Source organism: Heterodontus francisci, chromosome 17, assembly GCF_036365525.1.
Source record: "Heterodontus francisci isolate sHetFra1 chromosome 17, sHetFra1.hap1, whole genome shotgun sequence".
Lineage (NCBI taxonomy): Eukaryota > Metazoa > Chordata > Chondrichthyes > Heterodontiformes > Heterodontidae > Heterodontus > Heterodontus francisci.
In genome coordinates this window covers 86,399,284-86,424,118 of record NC_090387.1, presented here as the reverse complement: position 1 = coordinate 86,424,118, position 24,835 = coordinate 86,399,284, and the positions used below count along the sequence as shown (strand labels likewise).

The following is a 24,835-nucleotide window of genomic DNA, read 5'->3' as shown; positions in this document are numbered from 1 at the left end:
CGTAGTTTCCTTTACCCTAGCCTCAGAATCAACTACATCACTCTCCATCTTGATGAAGAATTCTATCATATTATGGTCGCTCATCCCCTGGGGGTCTCACACCACTAGACTGTCAATTATTTCTCTCTCATTACACAATACTCAGTCTAGGTTGGTCTGTTCTCTAGTTGGTTCCTCAACGTATTGTTGTTGAAAACCATCCCGCATACACTCCAAGAATTCCTCCTCTACGGTTTGGTGACTAATTTGATTTGTCCAATCGAGATGCAGATTAAAGTCACCCATAATTACAGATGTTCCTTTATCGCATGCGTCTCTAATTTCCTGTTTAATGCCATTCCCACCATCACCACTACAGTTTGGGGGTCTATAGACAACGCCCACTAAAGTTTTTTGCCCCGTAGTGTTTCTCAGCTCTACCCACAGATTCCACATCAACAGAGCTAATATCTTTCCTCACTATTGCGATAATTTCTTCTTTAACCAGCAATGCAACTCTACCGCCTTTTGCTTTTTGTCTGTCCTTCCTAAATACTGAATACCCCTGGATGTTCATTTCCGATCCCATGGTCTGCAGATATCTTTGTCAATGGACATATCATGAATTTTAAACTGGACACTGAAGCAAGTATAATGATCTTATCGGACAAAGAACCGTGGTAAGAAACAGGAGGAATCATATTCCTAGTCGTCAAAGGCATCAATCAGTCACACATTTGGATGAACCAGATGTTGAATCCGAAATTCAGAAAGCACCAGATACTACAAACCTCAAAGGCCATCCAAGTTAGGAAACAAGAGTCCGGAGAAAGACTATGGGCTGGATTTTGTGCTGGAGGGGAGGCACCCAGCGCCAGGCTAAAAAGATGGATGGAGTACCATCACTGGCGTACAGAGGCAGTGGTGTGTACCATCTACAAGAAGTACTGCAGCAACTTGCCAACACTCCTTCAACAGAACTTTCCAAGCCTGCAACTCTAACCTCTAGAACAACAAGGGCAGCAGACACATGAGAACACCACTGCTTGCACGCTCTGCTCCAAGTCACGCACCATTCTGACTTGGAAATATATTGCTGTCCTTTCATCGTCACTGTGTTAAATTTCTCAAACACACGACTTAACAGCATTGTGGGTGTACCTGCAACATATGGTCGCAGCAGTTCAAGAAGGGAGCTCACCACCATCTTCTCAGGGGCAAATAGGGATGGGCAATAAATGCTAGCTTTGCCTGTGATGCCCACATCTGATGAATGAATTTGAAAAAACATGCTGCTTCTGCTGTTTAGTTCTGTGTTGTAGCTTCAGCTGGCAATTCATTTTTAGGTATGCCTGCTGATGCTCCTGGCATGCTCTTCTACACTCCTCATTGAACTAGGGTTGATCCCCTGGCTTGATGGCAATGGTAGAGTAAGGGGTAATTACAGATTGTGGTGAAATACAATTCTGCCACTACTGATGGGCTGCAGTGCCTCATGGATACCCAGTTTTGAGCTGCGAGATCTCTTCTGAATCTATCCCATTTAACACAGTGGTGGGGCCACAAACACTTGTCAGCCAGTGCAAAAACAATGGATGGAATTGCCTCCTTCTGTGCTGTAAATTTCTATGATTCTAACACACAACTCAGCGTGAAAACAGGATTTCATCTCCACAAGGATGGTGCAGTGGTCACTCCTACCAATACTGTCAGGTAAAGATACATCTGAGGCAAGTAGATGGGTCAGAACAAAGTCAAATATGTTTTTCCCTAGTGTTGGTTCTCTCACCACCTGCCGCAGGCTCAGTGTGGCAATTGTGTTCTTCAGTACTTGACCAAGTTCGTCAGTACCAGTGCTACCGAGCCACTCTTGGTGATTGACATAGAAGTCTACAACCCAGAGTACATTCTGTGCCATTGTGATCCTCAGTACTTCTTCCAAATGGTGTTCAACATGGAGCAGTATTGATTCATCAGCTAAGGGAGGGCAGTAGGTGGTAATCAGCAGGAGTATAATAAAAGAAAAATACTGCAGATGCTGGAAATCTGAAATAAAAACAAGAAATGCTGGAAATAATCAGCAGGTCTGGCAGCACCTGTGGAGAGAGAAGCAGAGTTAACGTTTCAGGTCAGTGATCTTTCATCAGAACTGATGAAAGTTCTGATGAAAGGTCACTGACCTCAAGTGTTAACTCTACTTCTCTCTCCACAGATGCTGCCAGACTTGCTGAGTATTTCCAGCATTTCTTGTAATTAGCAGGAGGTTTCCTTGCCCATGTTTGACTTTTAACCATGTAGTACCTTTTACCCCAAGACTGTTACTAAAATACCAACAAATTACCCAAAGTGAACTTGGACTAAGAAGAAGCTACTTACTTGAAAGTCACTTGGAGTGGTTCAGGAGATCCTTGCACAGAAATGAATAAATTTGCCATGAATTGCCCGAGAAAGGTGGCTTTGAACATCACCTCCATCATTTGGTATTCACCTGGCATCAAGCACCCTTCACTTGGTTTAAAGCAGAAACAGGAGCCCACTGAGGTGCGAGGAGGAATCTGGCTATATACAGCAGGAATGTCACCCTTGTTGGCCATCAGAATCTGAGAAAATAAATGCAATGTAAAGAAGCTGCTGTTCTGTTTTAAGAAGGTAAGAACAAAAGAAATAGCCAGAGTAGGTCATTCTGCTCTTTGAGCCCACTTTGCCATTCAATAAGATCATGGCTGATCTGATTGAGGCCTCAAGTCCACTTTTCCACCAGCCCCCCATAACTCTTGACTCCCCTGTCGATCAAACATTTGTATAAATCAGCCCTGAATATATGCAATGATCCAGCCTACACTGCTCCCTGGGGTAGAGAATTCCAAAGATTAATGATGTTCTGAGAAAGGAAATTCCTTCTCATATCAGTCTTAAATGGGAGATCCCTTATTCTGAAATTGTGCTGAATTGTTCCGAAGAAGGGTCACTGACCCGAAATGTTAACTCTGCTTCTCTTTCCACAGATGCTGCCAGACCTGCTGAGTGAATCCAGCATTTCTTGTTTTTGTTTCTGAAATTGTGCTCCCTAGTTCTCGATTCCCCCACAAGCGGAATCATCCTCTCAGCATCTACGCTGTCAAGCCCCCTCAAAATTTTATATATTTCAATAAGAACACTTCTCATTCTTCTATACTCCAATGCGTATATGCCCAAACTGCTCAACCTTTCCTGAGAAGGCATCCCCTTCTTCTCAGGAATCAGCCTCGTGAACCTTCTCTAAACTGCTTTTTTTCCAAAAATATACTTTATCCATAAAAATTTGCAAAAATACATTACAAAACAGTTCAAAACTGTTCAAATTTCACATTTCAGAAAGTACAATAAAGATCAGATTTCTTCGATACAGAAAACATGAAGTGCCTCACAATTCTTGCAATTCCATTTTAAATGCAATATACATTGGCATTACAAAGTAAAAAACATTTTGGTGCATTCAGACTGAGGGGTTTTTCACAGGTTCCAGCCCCTCAGTATACTATGGTGGGAGGATCTTATACAGTGGCCTTTCCCCATTGAATCTTTGCAGCAGTTGCCCCAAGCTTTACTGCACCCCTCAGCATGTCGTCCTGGACCTTGGAATGTGCCAGTCTGCAAAACTCGGTTGTGGACAACTCTTTGCTCTGGAAGACCAGCAGGTTTCGGGCAGACAAAAGTGCGTCTTTCATCAAGTTGATGGTCCTCCAGCAACAGTTGATGTATCCAATGTAAATTTATCCCTCCTTAAATAAGAAAACCAAAACAGTACACGGTACTCTAGGTATGGTTTCGCCAATGCCCTGTACAGTTCTAGCAGACTTCCCTACTTTTATATTCCATCCCCCTTGCAGTAAAGGCCAACATTCCATTTGCCTTCCTAATTACTTGCTGTACCTGCATGCTAACTGTTAGTAATTCATGTACAAGGATACACAGATTCCTCTATAACATAGCATTCTGCAGTCTCACTCCATGTAAATAATATTATGCTTTTCTATTCTTCCTAACAAAGTGGACAAACTTACATTTTCCCACAATAGACTCCATCTGCCAAAGTTCTGTCCACTCACTTAACCTACCTATATCCCTTTGCAGACTCTTTGTGTCCTCCTCACAACTCCCTTTCCCACCTATCTTTATATTGTCAGTAAATTTGGCTACAATACACTTAGTTGCTTCATCCAAGTCATTAATATAGATTGTAAATAGTTGAGGTTCCAGCACTGACCCCTGTGGCACCTCAATAGTTAAAGTTTGCCAACCTGAAAATGACCCATTTATCCCAACTCTGTTTCCTGTTAGTTAACCAATCCTCTATCCATGCTAATATATTACCCCCAACACCAAGAACTCTTATCTTGTGTAGAAACCTTTTATGCGGCACTTTATTGAATGCCTTTTGAAAATTCAAATACACCACATCCACTGGTTCCCCTTTATCCATCCTGCATGTTACATCCTCAAAGCACGCTAATAAATTCTTCAAACATGATTTCTCTTTCATAAAACTATGTTTGCTCTACTTGATTGTATTATGCTTTTCTAAATGTCCTGCTATACTTTTTTTTAATAATGGATTGCAGCATTTTTTCCAATGATAGATGTTGGGCTAACTGGCCTACAGTTTCCTGCTTTCTGTCTGCTCCTTTCTTGAATAGGGCAGTTGCATTTGTGATTTTCCAATCTGCTGGGACCTTTCCAGAATCTAGAGAATTTTGGAAGATTACAACCAATGCATTCACTATCACCACTTCTTTTAAGACCCGAGGATGCAGGCCATCATGTTCAGGGATTTGTCAGTCTTCAGTCCAACTAGATTTCCTAATACATTTTCTTAAAAACTTAAAAGCACAAAACCTATTTTTCTTCCTTTTAGTCAGAAAATTGGGTCATTTTGATTCTGTGCAGCAGTGTAAAACAGGCAAGAGAGAATCGGCAGCCTTTTTTATATCTCTCCCAATTTCTATCACCATTGTCTTCAGCCAAAAGCTACCTCAAACAGTGCAAAATGTCCCATTGGAAATATGGAACTTGTCTTCAGGGGACTGCAGAGTCATAATCCAACCTTAATGCAGCATCTGGACTCTCTCACTGCTGCCCCTCTCACAGGCTTGCTTAGCATCTGCTTACAGTGAGAGATTTTGGGAGACATCTGCTGCACCATGGGGAGAAGGCTGACAATGCTGTCAGGGGTAATCATTGACCCAAACCACAGTGCTGCCCAAGTTTATAAACCAGTGTTAAGTCATCAACATATGTACCTGCAACAGCTTTATAATCTAATCTACGACAATCATACAAAGGGATAAGCCAGGGAACTACAGGCCGGTGAACCTTACATCGGTGGTGGGAAAGTTATTGGAAGAGATTCCGAGAGACAGGATTTATATGCATCTGGAAAGGCATGGTCTGATTAGGGATTGTCAGCATGGCTATGTGCGTGGGAAATCATGTCTCACGAATTTGATTGAGTTTTTCGAGGAGGTGACCAAGAGGATTGACGAGGGCAGGGTGATGGACGTTGTCTACATGGACTTTAACAAGGCCTTTGACAAGGTCCTGCATGGTAGGCTGGTCCAGAAGGTCCAAACACATAGCATCCAGGGTCAGCTAGCAAATTGGATACAAAATTGGCTTGGTGATCGGAGGCAGAGGGCGGTAGTGGAGGGTTGTTTTTCAGATTGGAGACCGGTGACCAGTGATGTGCCGCAGGGATTGGTGCTGGGCCCTCTGTTGTTTGTCAGATATATTAATGACTTGGATGTGAATGTAAGGGGCATGATTAGTAAGTTTGCAGATGACACCAAAATTGGTGGTATAGTGGACAGTGAAGAAGGTTGTCTAATGTTACAACAGGATATAGATCAACTGGGAAAGTGGGCAAGGGAGTGGCAAATGAAATTTAATGCAAACAAGTGTGAAGTGATGCATTTTGGGAAGTTAAACCAGGACAGGATATATACAGTGAATGGCAGGGCCCTGGGGAGTGTTGTTGAGCAGAGAGACCTTGGGGTGCAAGTACATAGTTCCCTGAAAGTGGCAACACAGATAGACAGGGTGGTGAAGAAGGCATATGGCATGCTTGCCTTCATCGGCTGAGGCATTGAGTGCAAGAGTTGGGACGTCATGTTACAGTTGTACATAACGTTGGTTAGGCCGCATTTGGAGTACTGTGTGCAGTTCTGATCGCCGCACTACAGGAAAGATGTGATTAAGCTAGAGAGGGCGCAGAAAAGATTCATAAGAATGTTGCCTGGTTTGGAGGGCTTGAGTTATAAAGAGAGTTTGGGTAGGCTGGGTCTGTTTTCCCTGGAGCGAAGGAGGCTGAGAGGGGACATGATAGAGGTATATAAAATTATGAGAGGCATAGATAGGGTAGATAGCCAGAGTCTGTTTCCCATGGTAGGGGTGACTAAAACTAGGGGGCATAGATTTAAGGTGAGAGAGAGGAGGTTTAAAGGGAATCAAAGGGGTAAATGTTTCACACAAAGAATGGTGGGTATCTGGAATGAGCTGCCTGAGGAGGTGGGTGGAGGCAGGAACAGTAGCGACATTTAAGAGGCATCTGGACAGGTACTTGAATGAGCAAGGCATCGAGGGATAAGGAATTAATGCAGGCAGGTGGGATTAGTATAGATAGACATTATGGTCGGCATGGACGGGGTGGGCCGAAGGGCCTGTTTCTATGTTGTACGACTCTATGACTCTATAAAGCATGCAGTTAAAACTTAACATAAACTGTTGATACTTGGAATCATCGCTGTTGCTCCTGTATAAGGGCAATGATTTAATTTCTGAGGTGAGTTCACCAGAGCCATGCAGGGTGTTCCAAAAGGCTAGATTCTTCGTTCACACCAACATAACCCATTTAGAGTTGCATTCTATACTTTTCCAGTGAAACTCCATATCCGCAGTGTCTATTTTTTTTTAACTACAAATCACTTTACATAATAATTCAGTTAAGCGGGAAGGCGGTGGCGTAGTGGCAATGTCACTCGACTGGTAGCCCAGAGGCCCAGGCTAATACTCTCGGGACGTGGGTTCGAATCCCATCACGGCAGATGGTGAAATTTGAATTCAATTCATAAATCTGGAATTAAAAAGCTAGTCTAGTGTGACCATGAAACCATTGTCGATTGTTGTAAAAACCCATCTGGTTCACTAATGTCCTTTAGGGAAAGAAATCTGCCGTCCTTACCTGGTCTGGCCTACATGTGACTCCAGACCCACAGTAATGTGGTTGACTCTTAAAATGCCCTCTGAAATGGCCACTCAGGGCAATTAGGGATGGGCAATAAATGCTGGCTGAACCAATAAAAAAAAAATCTGATTATTCAAGATTCACTCAGATATATGAGTCTCTCAGGCTCAGTGAATTGCAGCAAAATAACTTGGTAGAATCACCAAAATATCAGTTTGAACCAAAAGTGACTTTGAATAAAAACTAGGAGCAGGTCACCTGCCTGCTCTACCTGTCTTTTACTGATGTAAGTATCAGCCACGGCTCAGTGGTACCGCTCTCATATGAGTCAAAAGGTTTACCACTCCAGAAACTTGAACACCATGTGAATTTTCAACAGAATGCACACTCCAAACCATTGGGCACCCGACACGCCCGCCCACCCACCCACCGTACCATCTTCCAATGCCAATTAGGAATCACAGATTTTAAAAGCACAGTGGTAGGCTATTCGGCCTATTGTTACTTTGGCGGTTCTCAAAGAGTTATCCAATCAGTCCCATTCTGCCTGCTCTTGCCCCACTGCTTTAAACTTTCTTTTTCAAAGACATATCCACTTTGTTTTTAAAATCTCTTAAAGATTCTGCTTCCAGTGCTGTTTCTAATCAGATATTCCATGCCTAAAGAAAATGGATGAGTCTTGACTGTTATTCAAACAGCCTTTTTCCCCCATTTGGAATGCAAAAACAAAAGGCTTGAAAGAAAATGAAAAATACACTGTTTTCTTTCAATGCCCCTATAATTTTTCTCTCTGGTCATTTGAATCTGTAACTAAGGGCTGAGTGCCTGAGGACTTAAAGAAATTTGAGCTGATTAGAGAAAATCAACATAGATTTGTAAAGAATAGGTTATGTCTTGCAACTGAATTGATTTTTCTGACGAAGTGTCTTAAGTGTCTTTGGACAGAGGAATGTCTATGAATGCAATTCATATGGACTTCCAGAAGGCATCCAATACTGTTTCACATGAGATACTCTTAGTTAAAATTAAATCTCATGGAATTGAATAAAAATTATTGTGCTGGCTAGGTGGTTGGTTAGGCTGTAGAAGACAGAGAGCAAAGATAATGAATATGTACTTGAATTGAAGGAAGTGATTAGTGGCATTCCCTATATTTACTAATGACATCGAGAAGACAATAGAGAGACATATATCTAAGTTTGCAGTTGACAAAGTTTAGTAGTATAGCTGGCAGCTCAATGAGGCGGGAGTTCCGCCCCCAAGTGAGTGGAACTCCCGCCTCACACCAATGGAAGCTCTGCAGTCCCCTGAAGACAAGGATTCACTAAGGGGGAAGCTAAAAGAAGTGTTTAAAATTAAACCCTGTTACGGTAAGACCAGGTGAAGGCTGAGAGGGAACCCTAGATCCCTTTCTCACCAGGTCGTAACACAGAGAAGCCAGGTGCAAAGAGTCTTGCCATCTCCTCTCCTTTGTGCCCCTGTGATAAGCACATGTGGGCACACTTCCTGGACACATTTAAATGTCAACTTTTCTACTTCAATTATGATGAGAGAGAATTTCATCTTCTAAGAGTTTTTTCCAAAACCCACAAGGTATAAGGGTGTAAGACTATGCAGCAAGAGAATGATGAATTTGCCATTATAACAGTTAGTTTATCTATGTTGCAAAGGTGCTCCTCAATGCATGACTTCCAAATGATGGCTGAATGTTATGACCAGGTGAGAAAGGGTCTCGGAGTTCCCTCTCAGCCTTTTCCGGATTTGACTGTAACAGTGTTAGATTTTTAAAACACTATGTTTTCAGCTTCCTCCTCAGTGAATCCTTGTCCACTGCTCTCCAACTGCAATGGAAAAGAAATCAACCAGACAGGCTTTCTTTGATTTAAACAAGAAAGGTGTAAGTTTATTAACCTTTAAACTCTAATTCGGTTAAAACTACTAAAAATACGCGACGCGTCCATACTAGCATGCATACATGATAAACACACAAGTAGACAGAGACAGAAAGGAGAAAGAATAAAGGGGAAAAGTTTGAAGCAATAGTTGGAGTTTATTTACTGCCTTTAGAGTTCTATGTAGCGTCTTTGATTGCAGTTAAATCTTGCCGTTTCGTTGGGGCCAAGTGCATGCTTTCAAACTTGTTTCGATGTAGGAGTCTTCTCTCGAGGTTTAAGTGGCTTCAGTGGATCTTGAAATTCATGAGAGAGAGCACACCAGGGAGAGACTTTCCTTCTCTTTTGTCTTCAAATTGCAGTTTCTGTCTTCAAACTGTTCTGTGAACACAATTCAAAACCAAACCTGGGCCAGCAGGTTAGTCATGTGAACAGCTTCGATTTTTAACAAACTCTCCTGCATTTTTATGGATTCTCTATCTTCGCAGACACCCTCAGTGGGGGGAATGGAATGCGGGCTTTTTTACACATTCGATGTCTGATGATCAAAATCCATTTGGGTTAATTGGATCAAGGAGCAGTTCCATTGTCTTCTCTAGGCAACTGTCTCTTAAAATGCAAATTTTTCCAGACACTGCTGTGATCTCTCTAAACAAGTCATCTTTTCAGTCCAACAACAGTTTAAAATTAATGTTTCATATGATGAAATTAATATGCCTCATTCTTGGCAGTTGGGGTCTTCATGACACTGAATTATACTTACATACCCTGGTCCAACCTTCCCTCACCCTCTAACCCTGCTTTACCTGAAGACTTCACATGGTCTTAACACCCCATGTGCAATGCACCAGGAGACTGGTTAAAAATAAAATATTCTGAATATATTGTATAACAATGGCACATAAAATAAAGTTTTACTATTTAGTATATTACAAATCTCAGCCTGTATCAGCTACACAATGACTAAAATAACAAATACAGTACCAAATTCCAATATGGCAGATTATGCATCTGTAATGCGATTTTAGACCAAAGTATTAATGAGTTGAAGACCAAGTGAAACCAATCTAGGTTTTCTTTTCTCTAGCTGCTGGTACAAAGCTCGCTCACTGCAGACCATTTCCCATGATCAGTTAATTTGAGGGAATTATTCAAAGCTGCCTGTTCAGCTTTGCCTTGATGCAGGGAGCCAGTTGAATAGCAGAATAGAAAATGTATCCGGCAACTAAAATTTAAACAGATGTATGCAGTTAAAAATAAATGGCTACATGTGAACACAAATGTTGTTTTAGCCTTCTTGTTTTATAAACATCAAAATGAATCTATGATAATACACAGTTTTTGTCTGTCCACACTATTCTGATTGGTTGGTTGGTTGATTTGTTGTGGGGAGCCAGCGGACGCGGAGGCACATAGGGCAAGCGGAAGACTGGAGATTGGGATCCACATGCAGCTGCTAATGGTTGGTGTTGGCAATGGAAGTTGGTGGAGCAAAAGAACAGTGGAAGGTAAAGGGAGCCCAACAACAAGGTTACCCTGGCTGGAGGGATTGGGGAGGGGTGGCATGGGAGGGGGCAATGGCATGAGAAGGTGGGGAGGATGGCATGGAGGGGGAATGGTATGGGGCTAATGGCATGGGAGGTGGTGAGGTCATCATGGGAGGGTGGGAGAAGATGGCAAGGATGGGAGGGGACACCATGGGAGGGATGGAATCAGGGATGGGGATGGCATAGGAAGAAGGAGTGGGATGGGGGATGGGATGGTATGGCATGGGAAGGATGGATTGGCATGGAATGGGAATTTTAAAAAGTACTGTTGCAATAAGGATACTTATTGCACGGCACTGCAAAAGATTTGTGGGTCTCTGCTCGTTTTAAGTATTTGTCAGCCTTCTCAAGACTCGGGAGGGAGAGAGAAACCAATGGGAAGACTAAAAGTAGATTTTGTGGAGCCTTATTCTTAGGTAAAGGTAAGACTCACTTGCAAGTTGATTTCCCTCTGATCATTCTTCCGCAACCCCTTCTCATTGTTAATTCCATGAGGCTGAGAGAAATTCCCTGAGAAGTACCCATTCTACTACTTTAGGGCATTTGGACTGAGAGTAGGACTTTATTCAACAATAGGTGAAAAATAAAGAATACAAGATGCAAAATTACTGGGCAAATTGGCCAAAAAAACCCTCAACAAACTAAATACAATTAAAAGAAAACCAAAAATAGCTCACAGTAACTCCCACTGCAACAACAACTTGCTTTTAAAATAGTAAGACATTCAAGGCATTTCAAAGGAGTGTTAGCAAAATTTAACATCAAGCCACATAAGAAAATAATAGGACAAGTGAACAAAAGCTTGGTCAAAGAGGTAGATTTTAAGGAACGCCTTAAGGATGAGAGAGAGATAGAGAGGTTGAGCAATTTAGGGAGAGAATTCCAGAGTTCAGGGACTGGGCAGCTGAAAGCATGGCTGCCAATAGTGCAGTGATGAAAATCAGGAATGTGCAAGATGCCAGAATTGGAGGTGCGCAGAGATCTCAGAGGATTGGAGGACTGGAGGAGGTTACAAAGATAGGAAGGAAATGGAGGGATTTGAAAACGATGGTGAGAATTTTCAAAATTAAGGTGTTGCCAGACCAGGAGCCAATAAAAGTCAGCAAGCACAGTTGTGATGGGTGAACTGGACGTGGTGCAGTTATAGCTTTAAGAGAAATAGCAAACAAGTAGTTCCTAAATGTGCCCAACAACGATACATTTCAGGAGCAAATCAATGAAAATTCGGGGCCAGGAAACTCAATCCGAGCTGCATGATCATCCATGATTTTCAAGAGAAGCAATAGTTAGGCGTTGGGCAGTTCTTTTCCCCAAAGAATAGCAGACCTATGTAACAAGTTACCAGCTTGTGTGATGGCTGCTAAGCCAATGTACACCTTCAAGAAAAAGCTGAATCAGGTCCCGGCTGGAGCAAAGATCACATAATACAAGTACTCAATCATGTAATTCACTGTCAATGTTATCTCCTGAACTAGTTTCATTCACCGAGAGGGAATTATCAGATTTTCTTTTCCCAATTGGCCTTGAAATTACAATCTAGTTTTTAGTCTTTGAAGAAACTACATAGTACCAAAGGGACAAAGAGCTTCTTGGCAAAAATACATCAGGCACCACAACTGTATGGGCCAGGCTCGATGGACCAGCAAGTCTCATCATGTCTAGTATTTTCATATGTATGTAACACTTCATGAAAACAACAACTGTGAACTGCTTAAATCTCTTCAGCACACACACAGCCGATTGGGAAAATACTGGGCAACAAATTCCAGTAAAACTTTCAGGGCACAGATTGTCCCTTGAATAGTTCTCCACTTCCCAAACCAGACACACGCATGAACTACCAACAAATAGCAGCACCATATCTCTCTTAGCATGCTCAAGATCTATAATCATAATGGGTCGACTTATTATTTAGAACTGACACATCCCATTTCAAAGTTAGTTTTATTTGTCTTATCAAACAGGACTCTGAATTTATCTTCCAGTTGTTGGTGATGATTAAAATCATTGCCACCACTCCAACATGTCAAACGCAGAACTCTTCCATCTCAACCAGTCGTGTTGAAAGTCAGGATTCAGGACAATAGTCCATATGAGGGCACGATTTTCTGAAGAAACGGGACAGAGGCTGCCCTGGAAGTCTACAGTAGCTTACAGCCTTACAGCTTACAAGGAGCCTTAAATTAAGTCTGGATTTAGGTGCATCATAATATTATGCTTCTGAACATTGGCCAAAGATCAGTGCAAGAGGCCTTATGCCTGTTGCCTTTGGACAGCAGCCAGAAAGCATCTATGGCAGCAGTTGTTAGCTTTCAAACATCCTTGAAGGATGTAGGTATGTTGGAAGCAGTTCAGAGACGGTTTACTAAACGAATACCTGGAATGGGTTGGTTGTCTTATGAGGAAAGGTTGGACAGGCTAGGTTTGTATCCGCTGGAGTTTAGGACAGTAAAAAGTGACTTGATTGAAACATATAAGATCCTGAGGGTTCTTGACAGGGTGAATGTTGAAAGGATGTTTCCCCTGGTATTAAGGAGAATCTCAAGGCTTTTTATATGTATATAAAAAGCAAGAGGGTAACCAGGGAAAGGGTTGGCCCACTCAAGGACAGAGGAGGGAATCTATGTGTGGAGCCAGAGGAAATGGGCGAGGTACTAAATGAGTACTTTGCATCAGTATTCACCAAAGAGAAGGACTTGGTGGATGATGAGTCTAGGGAAGAGAGTGTAGATAGTCTGGGTCATGTCGTTATCAAAAAGGTGTTGGGTGTCTTGCAAAGCATTAAGGCAGATAAGTCCCCAGGGTCTGATGGGATCTACCCCAGAATACTGAGGGAGGCAAGGGAAGAAATTGCTGGGGCCTTGACAGAAATCTTTGTATCCTCATTGGCTACAGGGGAGGTTCCAGAGGACTGGAGAATAGCCAATGTTGTTCCTTTGTTTAAGAAGGGTAGCATGAATAATCCAGGAAAGTACAGGCTGGTAAGCCTTACGTCAGTGGTAGGGAAATTATTAGAGAGGATTCTTCGGGACAGGATTTACTCCCATTTGGAAACAAATGAACTTATTAGCGAGAGGCAGCATGGTTTTGTGAAGGGGAGGTCGTGTCTCACTAACTTGATTGAGTTTTTTGAGGAAGTGACGAAGATGATCGATGAAGGAAGGGCAGTGGATGTTGTCCATATGGACTTCAGTAAAGCCTTTGACAAGGTCCCTCATGGCAGACTGGCACAAAAGGTGAAGTCACACGGGATCAGAGGTGAGCTGGCAAGATGGATACAGAACTGGCTTGGTCACAGAAGACAGAGGGTAGCAGTGGAAGGGTGCTTTTCTGAATGGAGGGCTGAGACTAGTGGTGTTCCGCAGGGATCAGTGCTGGGACCTTTGCTGTTTGTTTTATATATAAATGATTTGGAGGAAAATGTAGCTGGTCTGATTAGTAAGTTTGCGCACAACACAAAGGTTGGTGGAGTTGCGGATAGTGATGAGGATTATCAGAGAATATAGCAGGATATAGATCGGTTGGAGACTTGGGTGCAGAAATGGCAGATGGAGTTTAATCCAGAAAAATGTGAGGTAATGCATTTTGGAAAATCTAATACAGGTGGGAGGTATACAGTAAATGGCAGAACCCTTAGGAGTATTGACAGGCAGCGAGATCTGGGCGTACAGGTCCAAAGGTCACTGAAAGTGGCAACGCAGGTGGATAAGGTAGTCAAGAAGGCGTACGGCATGCTTGCCTTCATCGGTCAGGGCATAGAGTATAAAAATTGGCAAGTCATGCTGCAGCTGTACAGAACCTTAGTTCGGCCACACTTAGAATATTGCATGCAATTCTGGTCGCCACACTACCAGAAGGACGTGGAGGCTTTGGAGAGGGTACAAAAGAGGTTTACCAGGATGTTGCCTGATCTGGAGGGCATTAGCTATGAGGAGAGGTTGGATAAACTCGGATTGTTTTCACTGGAACGACGGAGGTGGAGGCGCGACATGATAAGAGGTTTACAAAGTTATGAGCGGCATGGACAGAGTGGATAGTCAGAAGCTTTTTCCCAGGGTGGAAGAGTCAGTTACTAGGGGACATAGGTTTAAGGTGCGAGGGGCAAAGTTTAGAGGGGACGTGCGAGGCAAGTTCTTTACACAGAGGGTGGTGAGTGCCTGGAACTTGCTGCCGGTGGAAGCAGGTACAATAGCGACGTTTAACAGGCATCTTGACAAATACATGAATAGGATGGGAATAGAGGAATATGGTCCCCGGAAGTGCAGAAGGTTTTAATTTAGACAGGTATCAAGATTGGCGCAGGCTTGGAGGGCCGAATGGCCTGTTCCTGTGCTATACTGTTCTTTGTTCTTTGTGGGAGAATCGAGAAATACAGATCACTATTTAAAGACAGAGATGAGGAAAATTTTTTTCTCTGAGGGTTGTGAGTCTTTGGAATTCTCCTCTTCAAAAGGCGGTGGAAGCAGATGCTTGGAATATTTTTAAGGCGAGGTAGATAGATTCTTGATAAGCAAGGGGGTGAAAGGTTATCGGGAGTCGGTGGGAAAGTGGAGTCGAGGTTCGAATCAGATCAGCCATGATCTTATTGAATGGCGGAGCAGGCTCAAAGGGCCGAGTGACCTTCTCCTGCTCCTAATTGGTATGTTCGTATGTTTGTTAACCTGCAGCAGTAACTTTTCTTCCCCACTTCCAAGTGCTTGGCCCTGCCGGTGGTGGACCTGTGCTGGCAGAACGCCAGTGGCACACAACTGATCTGAACCCCTAAAACCAGGTGGCTCGGGATCAGGTCAGGTACTTTGGGTACACTGCAGATGGCAAAGTGTCCCGCCAGAGTGAGGCAGGAAAATCAGCCGTCATGCACTCCCAAACAGAAAAATAAATTTTAATAATAGTTTTGCTTAAACTTTCAATTTTCCGTAGCCTACAGGAACATTGCGAGCAGCATAATTTGACATTTATTCCACACGTCACATCCAATTACACTGATTAAATGCACACTCACAAATTAAAGCAGATCGGCCACTAATGAGGTTTTAGGATCCATTTTAGAAAGGCACATCAAGAAGCAAACCTACTTAGAGCCAGCTCAGACACAATTGGGAAAGACAATATGAGCAAGATAGAAACACCAATACCTCTACCTTGCAGAGGCTCAGCACCAACTCTCAGACACTTCTTCCTACTTCCCCCGGACCATGACACCACCACCAAACATCAAGCGACTGTCCACAGAACTGTCACTGACCTCATCTCCTCTGGAGATCTTCCCTCTACAGCTTCCAACCTCATAGTCCCGCAACCCCAGACAGCCCACTTCTACCTTCTTCCCAAAATACACAAACAGGACTGTCCCAGCAGACCCATTGTTTCAGCCTGTTCCTGCCCCACTAAACTTATTTCTTCCTATCTTGACCTCTATTTTTTCTCCCCGATTCAATTTCTTCCCACCTCCATCCGTGACTCTTCTGATGCCCTACGTCATTTTGACAAGTTCCAGTTTCCTGGCTGAACTGCCTCCTCTTCACTATGGACGCCCAATTTCTCTGCACCTCCACCTCCCCACAGGACGGTTTGAGGGCTCTCCGCTTCTTCCTTGAACAGAGGCCCAACCAGTCCCCATCCACCACCACCCTCCTCCACCTAGCTGAACTTGTTCTCACATTGAACAACTTCTCCTTCAACTCCACTCACTTCCTTCAAGTAAAAGGTGTTGCTATGGGTACCGCATGGGTCCTAGTTATGTCTGTCTTTTTGTGGGATATGTCAAACATTCCTTGTTCCAGTCCTACTCAGGCACCCTCCCCCAACTCTTTTTCCGGTACATAGATGACTGTATAGGTGCCGTTTCCTGCTCCCACCCGGAACTGTAAAACTTTATCAACTTTGCTTCTAATTTCCACCCTTCTCTCACCTTTACATAGTCCATCTTCGACACTTCCCTTCCCTTCCTCGACTTCTCTGTCTCCATCTCTGGGGATAGACTGATTACTAATATTCATTATAAGCCCACCGACTCCCACAGCTACCTCAACTACATTTCTTCACATCCTGCCTCCTGTAAGGACTCTATTCCATTCTCCAAGTTTCTCCGTCTCCGAAGCATCTGCTCTGATGGTGCTAACTTCCATGACAGCGCTTCTGATATGTCTTCCTTTTTCCTCAATCGAGGATTCACCCCCCCAACTATGGTTGACAGGACCCTCAACCGTGTCCGGCCCATTTCCCGCACCTCGATCCTCACCCCTTCCCCTCCCTCCCAGAACCGAGACAGAACCTTGTCCTCACTTTCCACTCCATCAGCCTCCATATCCAAAGGATCATCCTCTGCCATTTCCGCCACCTCCAGTGTGATGCCACTACCAAATGCATCTTTCTCTCCCTTCCCCTGTCAGCATTCCGAAGGGATCATTCCCTTCGCGACACCCTGGTCTACTCTTCCATTACCCCCACCACCTCGTCCCCTTCCCACAGCACCTTCCCCTGCAATTGCAGGAGGTGTAATACCTGCCCATTTACCTCCTCTCTCCTCATTATTCAAGGCCCCAAACACTCCTTTCAGGTGAAGCAACGATTTACTTGTACTACTTTCAATTTAGTATACTGTATTCACTGCTCACAATGTGGTCTCTACACTGGGGAGATCAAACGCAGACTGCATGACGGCTTTGCAAAACACCTCCGCTCAGTCCAAAAGCATGACCCCGAACTTCCGATTGCTGGCCATTTCAACACTACCCCCTGCTCTCACGCTCACATCTCTGACCTGGGATTGCTGCAGTGTTCCAGTGAACATCAACGTAAGCTCAAGAAACAGCACCTCATTAACTGATTAGGCACACTACAGCCTGCGAGATTGAACACTGAGTTCAATAATTTCAGGGCAAGACGAGCCCCCCTTTTTATTTTATCTTTAGTTATTTTTTCTTTTTTATGAGTTTATTTTATTTTAGTTTGTTTCTACTGTGCCTACCCACTGTTTTTTCATGTTTGTGCTTGGGGCCAGGCTGCTCAGTTTTCTGTCCATTTACACCGTCTCTGTACTAATACTTTGTCTTTCAAAACACCATTAACATACCGTTTGCCTTTGCTCCATAACCTTCTGGTCAGTTATTCTCTGTAACCTTGCCCTAACAACACCTTCTCTTTTGTTATTTCTTGCCCCACCCCCACTTTACTTGCTTAAAACCTTTTACATTTCTAATATTTGCCAGTTCCGATGAAGGGTCACTGACCTGAAATGTTAACTCTGCTTCTCTCCCACAGATGCTGCCAGACCTGCTGAGTATTTCCAGCATTTCTTGTTTGTGTGACACCAATACAAGACTGTGGCTGGAATTTTATAGCGTCTCGGGAGAGACCAAGGCTAAGGGAGTAAACCCTAATAGAAAATCCGGAGCGGAATCCCGAAGGCGGTCATGTGTCACTTTTGGCATGTTTCCGGCAGTTCCTGCAGCCATGCCGGTGCCAAATGTCGTGCTCTGCATTCCTTTGGACACCACCAGGAAGGCCGAGAGGGGGGTTTTGACGCTTGGGCAACTCACAACCTCCATACATCTGCCCAGGCATGTGCCATGGAGAGGTCACTCCATAGTCGCCTCACAGCGACCAAAACAACAAGGAAGGCAGCAGTTACGGGTTATAAGTCCAGTTCAATTGGCGTAGAGATTGGGCGCCACAGGTTGCCTTTGTCGGTGGGAGAGGTCATCGCATCTCACTGGACAGCTACCGCCTGCCTCAAACCGGGCAGCCCCCGGCCAGTAAGGTTCTGTCCCGCCACAGTCCACCTACTTCAATAGGTGCTTGGAGTTCAGGGCCATTGCCTGACAAGTGGACTGTAACACCGCACCAAACAGCACTACAAAAAATGGAAAGAAGGTACCATGCCTTCGCTTTGCAAGCTGGAATGTCAAAATTATCTGTCCTGGCCTGTCGGAAGACCTTACACAAATCAACGATTCTCGGAAGACCACCATCATTAACAATGAGCTCAGTAGACTCAATGTGGACATTGCAGCACTTCAGAAGACATGCCTCCCTGCGAGCAGATCTCTAAGAGAGCAAGACTGCACCTTCTTCTGACAGGGTAGGGATCCTGAAGAACCAAGACAGCATGGAGTGGGCTTCGCCATCAGAAACTCCTTGCTCAGCATGATAGAGCCACCTTCAAATGGCTCAGAACGCATACTGCCCATCCAACTGCTTACTGCGTCTGGTCCAGTACACCTACTCGGCGTCTCTGCTCCAACACTCTGCTCCCCACCTGAAGTTAAAGACCAGTTCTGCGAGGAACTCCATAATATCATTCGTAGCATCCCCAGTACTGAACATCTGTTCCTGCTGGGGCACATTAATTCCAGGGTTAGGGCCGATTATGACTCATGGCCCTCCTGCCTTGGGCGCTATAGCATTGGAAGGATGAATGAGAATGGACAGAGACTGCTTGAGTTGTGTACCTATCACAACCTCTGCATCACCAACTCGTTCTTTCATACTAAACCCTGTCACCAGGTTTCTTGGAGGCGCCCAAGATCACGTTGTTGGCACCAGCTGGACCTCATCGTCACAAGGCCTCTTTAAACAGCGTTCAAATCATACGCAGCTTCCACAGTGCGGACTGCGACACTGACCACACCCTGGTGTGCAGCAGGTTAGACTCAAACCAAAGAAGCTGCATCACTCCAAGCAGAAGGGCCGCCCGCGCATCAACACTAGCAGAATTTCTTATCCACAGCTGTTACATAAGTTTCTAAATTCACTTGAAAAAGCCCTTCAAAACACTCCTACAGGGGATGCAGAGACCAAGTGGGCCCACATCAGAGGCACCATCGATGAGTCAGTAATGACCAACTATGGCAAAAGCAGAATGCAGACTGGTTTCAATCTCACTTTGAAGAGCTGGAACCTGTCAGAGCCGCTAAGTGCACTGCACTGTTGAACTACAAAAAGCCCCCAGCGAGCTAACATCTGTAGTACTTAAAGCAGCCAGAAGCGCTGCACAAAGAACAGCCAGGCGCTGCACAAATGACTACTCGCAACACCTATGCAGTCATATTCAGCTGGCCTCCGACACCGGAAACATCAGAGAAATGTATGATGTCACTAAGAGAGCTTTTGGGCCAACCATCAGGAAGATCGCCCCCCGCTCAAGTCTAAATCAGGGGACATGATCACTGACCAACACAAGCAAATGGACTGCTGGGTGGAGCACTACCGAGAACTGTACTCTAGGGAAAATGTTGTCACTGAGACCGCCCTCAACGCAGCCCTGTCTCTGCCAGTCATGGATGAGCTGGACGAACAGCCAACAAAATCGGAACTCAGTGATGCCATTGATTCTCTAGCCAGGGGAAAAGCCCCTGGGAAGGACAGCATTACCCCTGAAATAATCAAGAATGCCAAGCCTGCCATACTTCCAACACTCTACGAACTGCTTTGCCTGTGCTGGGATGAGGGAGCAGTACCACAGGACTGCGCGATGCCAATATCATCACCCTCGAAAAGAACAAGGGTGACCCTGCTCAGCATAGTGGGGAAACTCTTCGCTCGAGTCACTTTAAACAGGCTCCAGAAGCTGCCTGAGCATGTCTACCCTGAGGCACAGTGTGGCTTTCGAGCAGAGAGATCCACCATTGACATGCTGTTCTCCCTTCGCCAGCTACAGGAGAAATGCCGCGAACAACAGATGCCCCTCTGCGTTGCTTTCATTGATCTCACCAAAGCCTTTGACCTCGTCAGCAGACGTGGTCGCTTCAGACTACTAGAAAAGATCGGATGTCCACCAAAGCTACTAAGTATCACCACCTCATTCCATGACAATATGAAAGGCACAATTCAGCATAGCGGCGCCTCATCAGACTCCTTTCCTATCCTGAGTGGCGTGAAACAGGGCTGTGTTCTCGCACCGATACTGTTTGGGATCTTCTTCTCCCTGCTGCTCTCACATGCGTTCAAGTCTTCAGAAGAAGGAATTTTCCTCCACACAAGATCAGGCAGCAGGTTGTTCAACCTTGCCCGTCGAAGAGCGAAGACCAAAGTACGGAAAGTCCTCATCAGGGAACTCCTCTTTGCTGACGATGCTGCATTAACATTCCACACAGAAGAGTGTCCACAGAGACTCATTGACAGGATTGCGGCTGCCTGCAATTAATTTTGCCTAATCATCAGCCTCAAGAAAACGAACATCATGGGGCAGGACGTCAGAAATGCTCCATCCATCAATATTGGCGACCACGCTCTGGAAGTGGTTCAAGAGTTCACCTACCTAGGCTCAACTATCACCAGTAACCTGTCTCTAGATGCAGAAATCAACAAGCGCATGGGTAAGGCTTCCACTGCTATGTCCAGACTGGCCAAGAGAGTGTGGGAAAATGGCACACTGACACGGAACACAAAGGTCCGAGTGTATCAGGCCTGTGTCCTCAGTACCTTGCTCTATGGCAGCGAGGCCTGGACAACGTATTTCAGCCAAGAGCGACTTCTCAATTCATTCCATCTTCGCAGCCTCCGGAGAATCCTTGGCATCAGGTGGCAGGACCGTATCTCCAACACAGAAGTCCTCGAGGCGGCCAACATCCCCAGCATATACACCCTACTGAGCCAGTGACGCCTGAGATAGCTTGGCCATGTGAGCCGCATGGAAAATGGCAGGATCTCCAAGGACACATTGTACAGCGAGCTCGTCACTGGTATCAGACCCACCGGCCGTCCATGTCTCCGCTTCAAAGACGTCTGCAAACGTGACATGAAGTCCTGTGACACTGATCACAAGTCGTGGGAGTCAGTTGCCAGTGATTGCCAGAGCTGGCGGGCAGCCATAAAGGCGGGGCTAAAGCGTGGCGAGTCGAAGAGACTCAGCAGTTGGCAGGAAAAAAGACAGAAGCACAAGGGGAGAGCCAACTGTGTAACAGCCCCGACAACCAATTTTATCTGCAGCACCTGTGGAAGAGTCTGTTACTCTAGAATTGGCTTTTATAGCCACTCCAGGCACTGCTTCACAAACCACTGACCATCTCCAGGCACTTACCCATTGTCTCTCGAGACAAGGAGGCCAAAGAAGAAGAAGAATGCAAGACTGTGGCTGGAATTTTATGCCAGTCCAGCGAGCCGGAAGATTGCGGGGGGCGGCGTAAACGGGAGACTCCGGGAGGCCTTCCTGACTCACTCCCACCTCCACCCCACTTTACGTGGGCTGTAGGTCGGCGGGGGGGGGAGCAAACGGCTGCCCGCCCAAGGCCAATCAAGGCCCTTAAGTAGCCACTTAAAGGCCACTTAAGGGCCTTCGCCCACCTGCATGGTATTTTACCCGTGGCAAGTGGGCATCTGGGAGATGTGAAAGGCCAATCAGTGATAATTAGTGGCCTCTAAGCGTACCGGGGGAGGCCCCGACAAATGGGCACAGGGTGCCCGATTGAGGCGCTCCCCTTCCCCCCAAATGACCACCTTTGCCTTGCCAGGTCGCGACCAATTTCCCCGGTGAGGCAACCCTTATTTACCTGAAATCCTGGCTCCATGTCATCGGCTGGGCTACAGTCCCAGCAGTGGCCACTGCTCCCGGTGGTGCTGCTGGGACTAAGAGCTGCCGGCCCGATGGTTGGCCAGCAGCTCAATGAGGGGCGACATCCTCCCTCAAGGGAGTGGAAGTTCAGCCTCGGAACAGTTAAAGCCTGGGGACCCGTAAAATGCGGGTCAGATCCCCGGGCTGGGCGGAAGCGGGCTCACCATGACTTTTATGTCAGTGGCCAAGTGAGGGCTGCCCCCATTACCCCAAGCACTCACATGATCTGAGACGCCCCCTTTCCTCCGAAACGGCCTGATGATTGGCCGGCAGCTCAATGAGGTGCGACATCCTCCCTCAAGGGTGTGGAAGTCCAGCCTCGGAACAGTTAAAGCCTGGGGACCCGTAAAATGCGGGTCAGATCCCCGGGCTGGGCGGAAGCGGGTTCGCCATGACTTTTATGTCAGTAGCCAAGTGAGGGCTGCCCCCATTACCCCAAGCACTCACAGGATCTGAGACGCCCCCTTTCCTCCGAAACGGCCCGATGATTGGCCGGCAGCTCAATGAGGCGGGCGTCCTCCCTCAAGCGAGTGGACTCCCGCCTCAGAACAAATAAAGCCTGGGGACCTGCAAAATGTGGGTTGGATCCCCAGGCTGGGCGGAAGCAGGTTCGCCACCGACTTTTACGTCGGTGGCCAGTTCCCATCCGCCCAGCGTAAAGTCCAGCCCTATGTCTGCAAATGCTCCACATTCCTTCTTCACTCTACATCTACTGATATCTCTGCTAATCGTCATAATTAAAATTAGGAATCTGGGCAGCAGTACAGAGGTGGGCAGGCATGCTATTTTCCTGGAGGCAGGATAGGAGTCAGCAGGGCTCGGCACCCACAAGCAGCAGGTAGCCAATTAAGGAAAATTAAAGGTCTGTTAAGTTCTATTGTCAGAGGCCGAATTTTCCAGTCGGCCTGCAGACCCCATTAGATGTCAGGGACTAGGCCAGATGCCTGCAGGCACAAAATGGCCCTGCCACTGATTTCATTTTTAAATTTAAAACTTTGAAAAGTTAGAGCGAGGCTGAGAGAGGGTGTTTCAAGATGGAGGCGCCCTCTCTTTCCTTCTCTTACCTTAACTGTAGGCTGCTATTTCTTCAGTACTGGAGGGCCTCCTATTGGCCCTCCAGTTTCGACAGCCCACCCACCATATGGCCATTAACTGGCCAATTCAGGGAAAATCACAGGTCAGTGACTGTTCACCACACAGTGAGGGCTTCTGACCCCCATTTAAGCCTCACAGCAGGTCCTGAAGCCCGCAGGGAAAATCCTGCCCGGGGGTTGGCAAAACAAACAGAGGCGACATGAGGAAACTTTATTTTACACAGCGAATTTTTCTGATCAGGAATGCACTGCCAGAAAGGGTGGTGGAGCAGATTCAATAGTAGCATTCAAATGAAACTTGCCTACATTCTTGAACAGAAAATATTAGTGGGCAATGGGGAAAGAGCAGAATGGAATTAATTGGATAGCTCAACCAAAGAGCCAGCTCATGGGCCGAATGGCCTCTTTCTGCACTGTATCATTCCATGACTCTAAGAACAATATCCCTAATCCCCTTTTCCTAGCATATTCCTTCAATCAAATATCCAATCCATTTGTAAATGTTAACATTGTGCCTGTTTCAATCACTAACTTTGGTAGTGCATTCCATAGTTTTACAACTCTTCGTATGAAAAGTTTTCTCCTGCTCCATGTCCCAGTTTTTTTACATTTAATCTGATATCTGTTTTGTTTTCTAGATCTCTCAATCACTGGAAAGTCTGATTCTATCTGTTTCACAGTATTAAACATCTCTATAAAATCACCCTTTAATTGCCTCTAAAAAAAAGTCCCAATTTTTCAGGTTTTTGAACTTACATTTCCTGATGCTAGGCAGCACTCTAATGAATCTGTGTCTTCTCTATTTCCTCAACATCCTTTCTATAGTATGAAGCATAAGGCTGCACACTGTACTTCAACTGTGGTCTTACTATGATTTTATACAGTTCAGCTCTATGGTTTATGGATACCGCTGTCCAGCTGCGATCAGGCAAAGTGTTGCTAGAGAAAGCCCCAAATGTGACATCACCTTTGTGACATCACACGTTATACTCCATGTTCTTCAATTATTGCAAAAAAGACAAAAAGTCAACGAGTCATTATTTTCAAAGAAGCAAAATAAATGCAATGCCCTGTTCTGAGAAGTTATAAATTATTTATAGGGGAAACTTTTCGCTACTGTGCTCGTGGTGCATGCTGGGAGCTCATATTGCAAACTATTACAGCCCAGTCCAAGATTCTAATGGATGGAAATTCCTGGGCTGGAGATGTACAATTTCGCAATAGGAGGTCCCAGTATTAACCTGCAACACAGCAGTGAAAATTTTAGCCTCATATGCCATTTCTGGCCTGACTCATTTAGATTAGATCACAATGGAAATAAGTTATATCTCACTGGGCAAGGCTATAAGGTGCTTTACAGGAAACAGAGATTTTATAATATATATCTGCTAATGATCTCTTGTGGCATTTCTTTATGTTATGTAACATCCAATATATTATCAGGGCCCACAGACTTTTGGGAATCATAATGAAAATGCTATTTTGATGTTCAAACTGTTCATTAAAAATTAGCAATATATTTGGATTCAAACTATACCATTATGTGAACA

At 45.1% G+C, this 24,835-nt stretch overlaps 1 protein-coding gene across 1 annotated transcript in view; it reads right to left on the bottom strand.

The window, feature by feature from the left end:
* The window catches only part of hydin (HYDIN axonemal central pair apparatus protein), a 1,234,740-nt gene that overhangs the window by 807,311 nt on the left and 402,594 nt on the right, over positions 1-24,835 (bottom strand). The window contains exon 13 of the mRNA XM_068049816.1: positions 2,356-2,579. Coding sequence (XP_067905917.1) covers positions 2,356-2,579 — 224 coding nt within the window. The remainder of the gene's footprint in view (positions 1-2,355; positions 2,580-24,835) is intronic.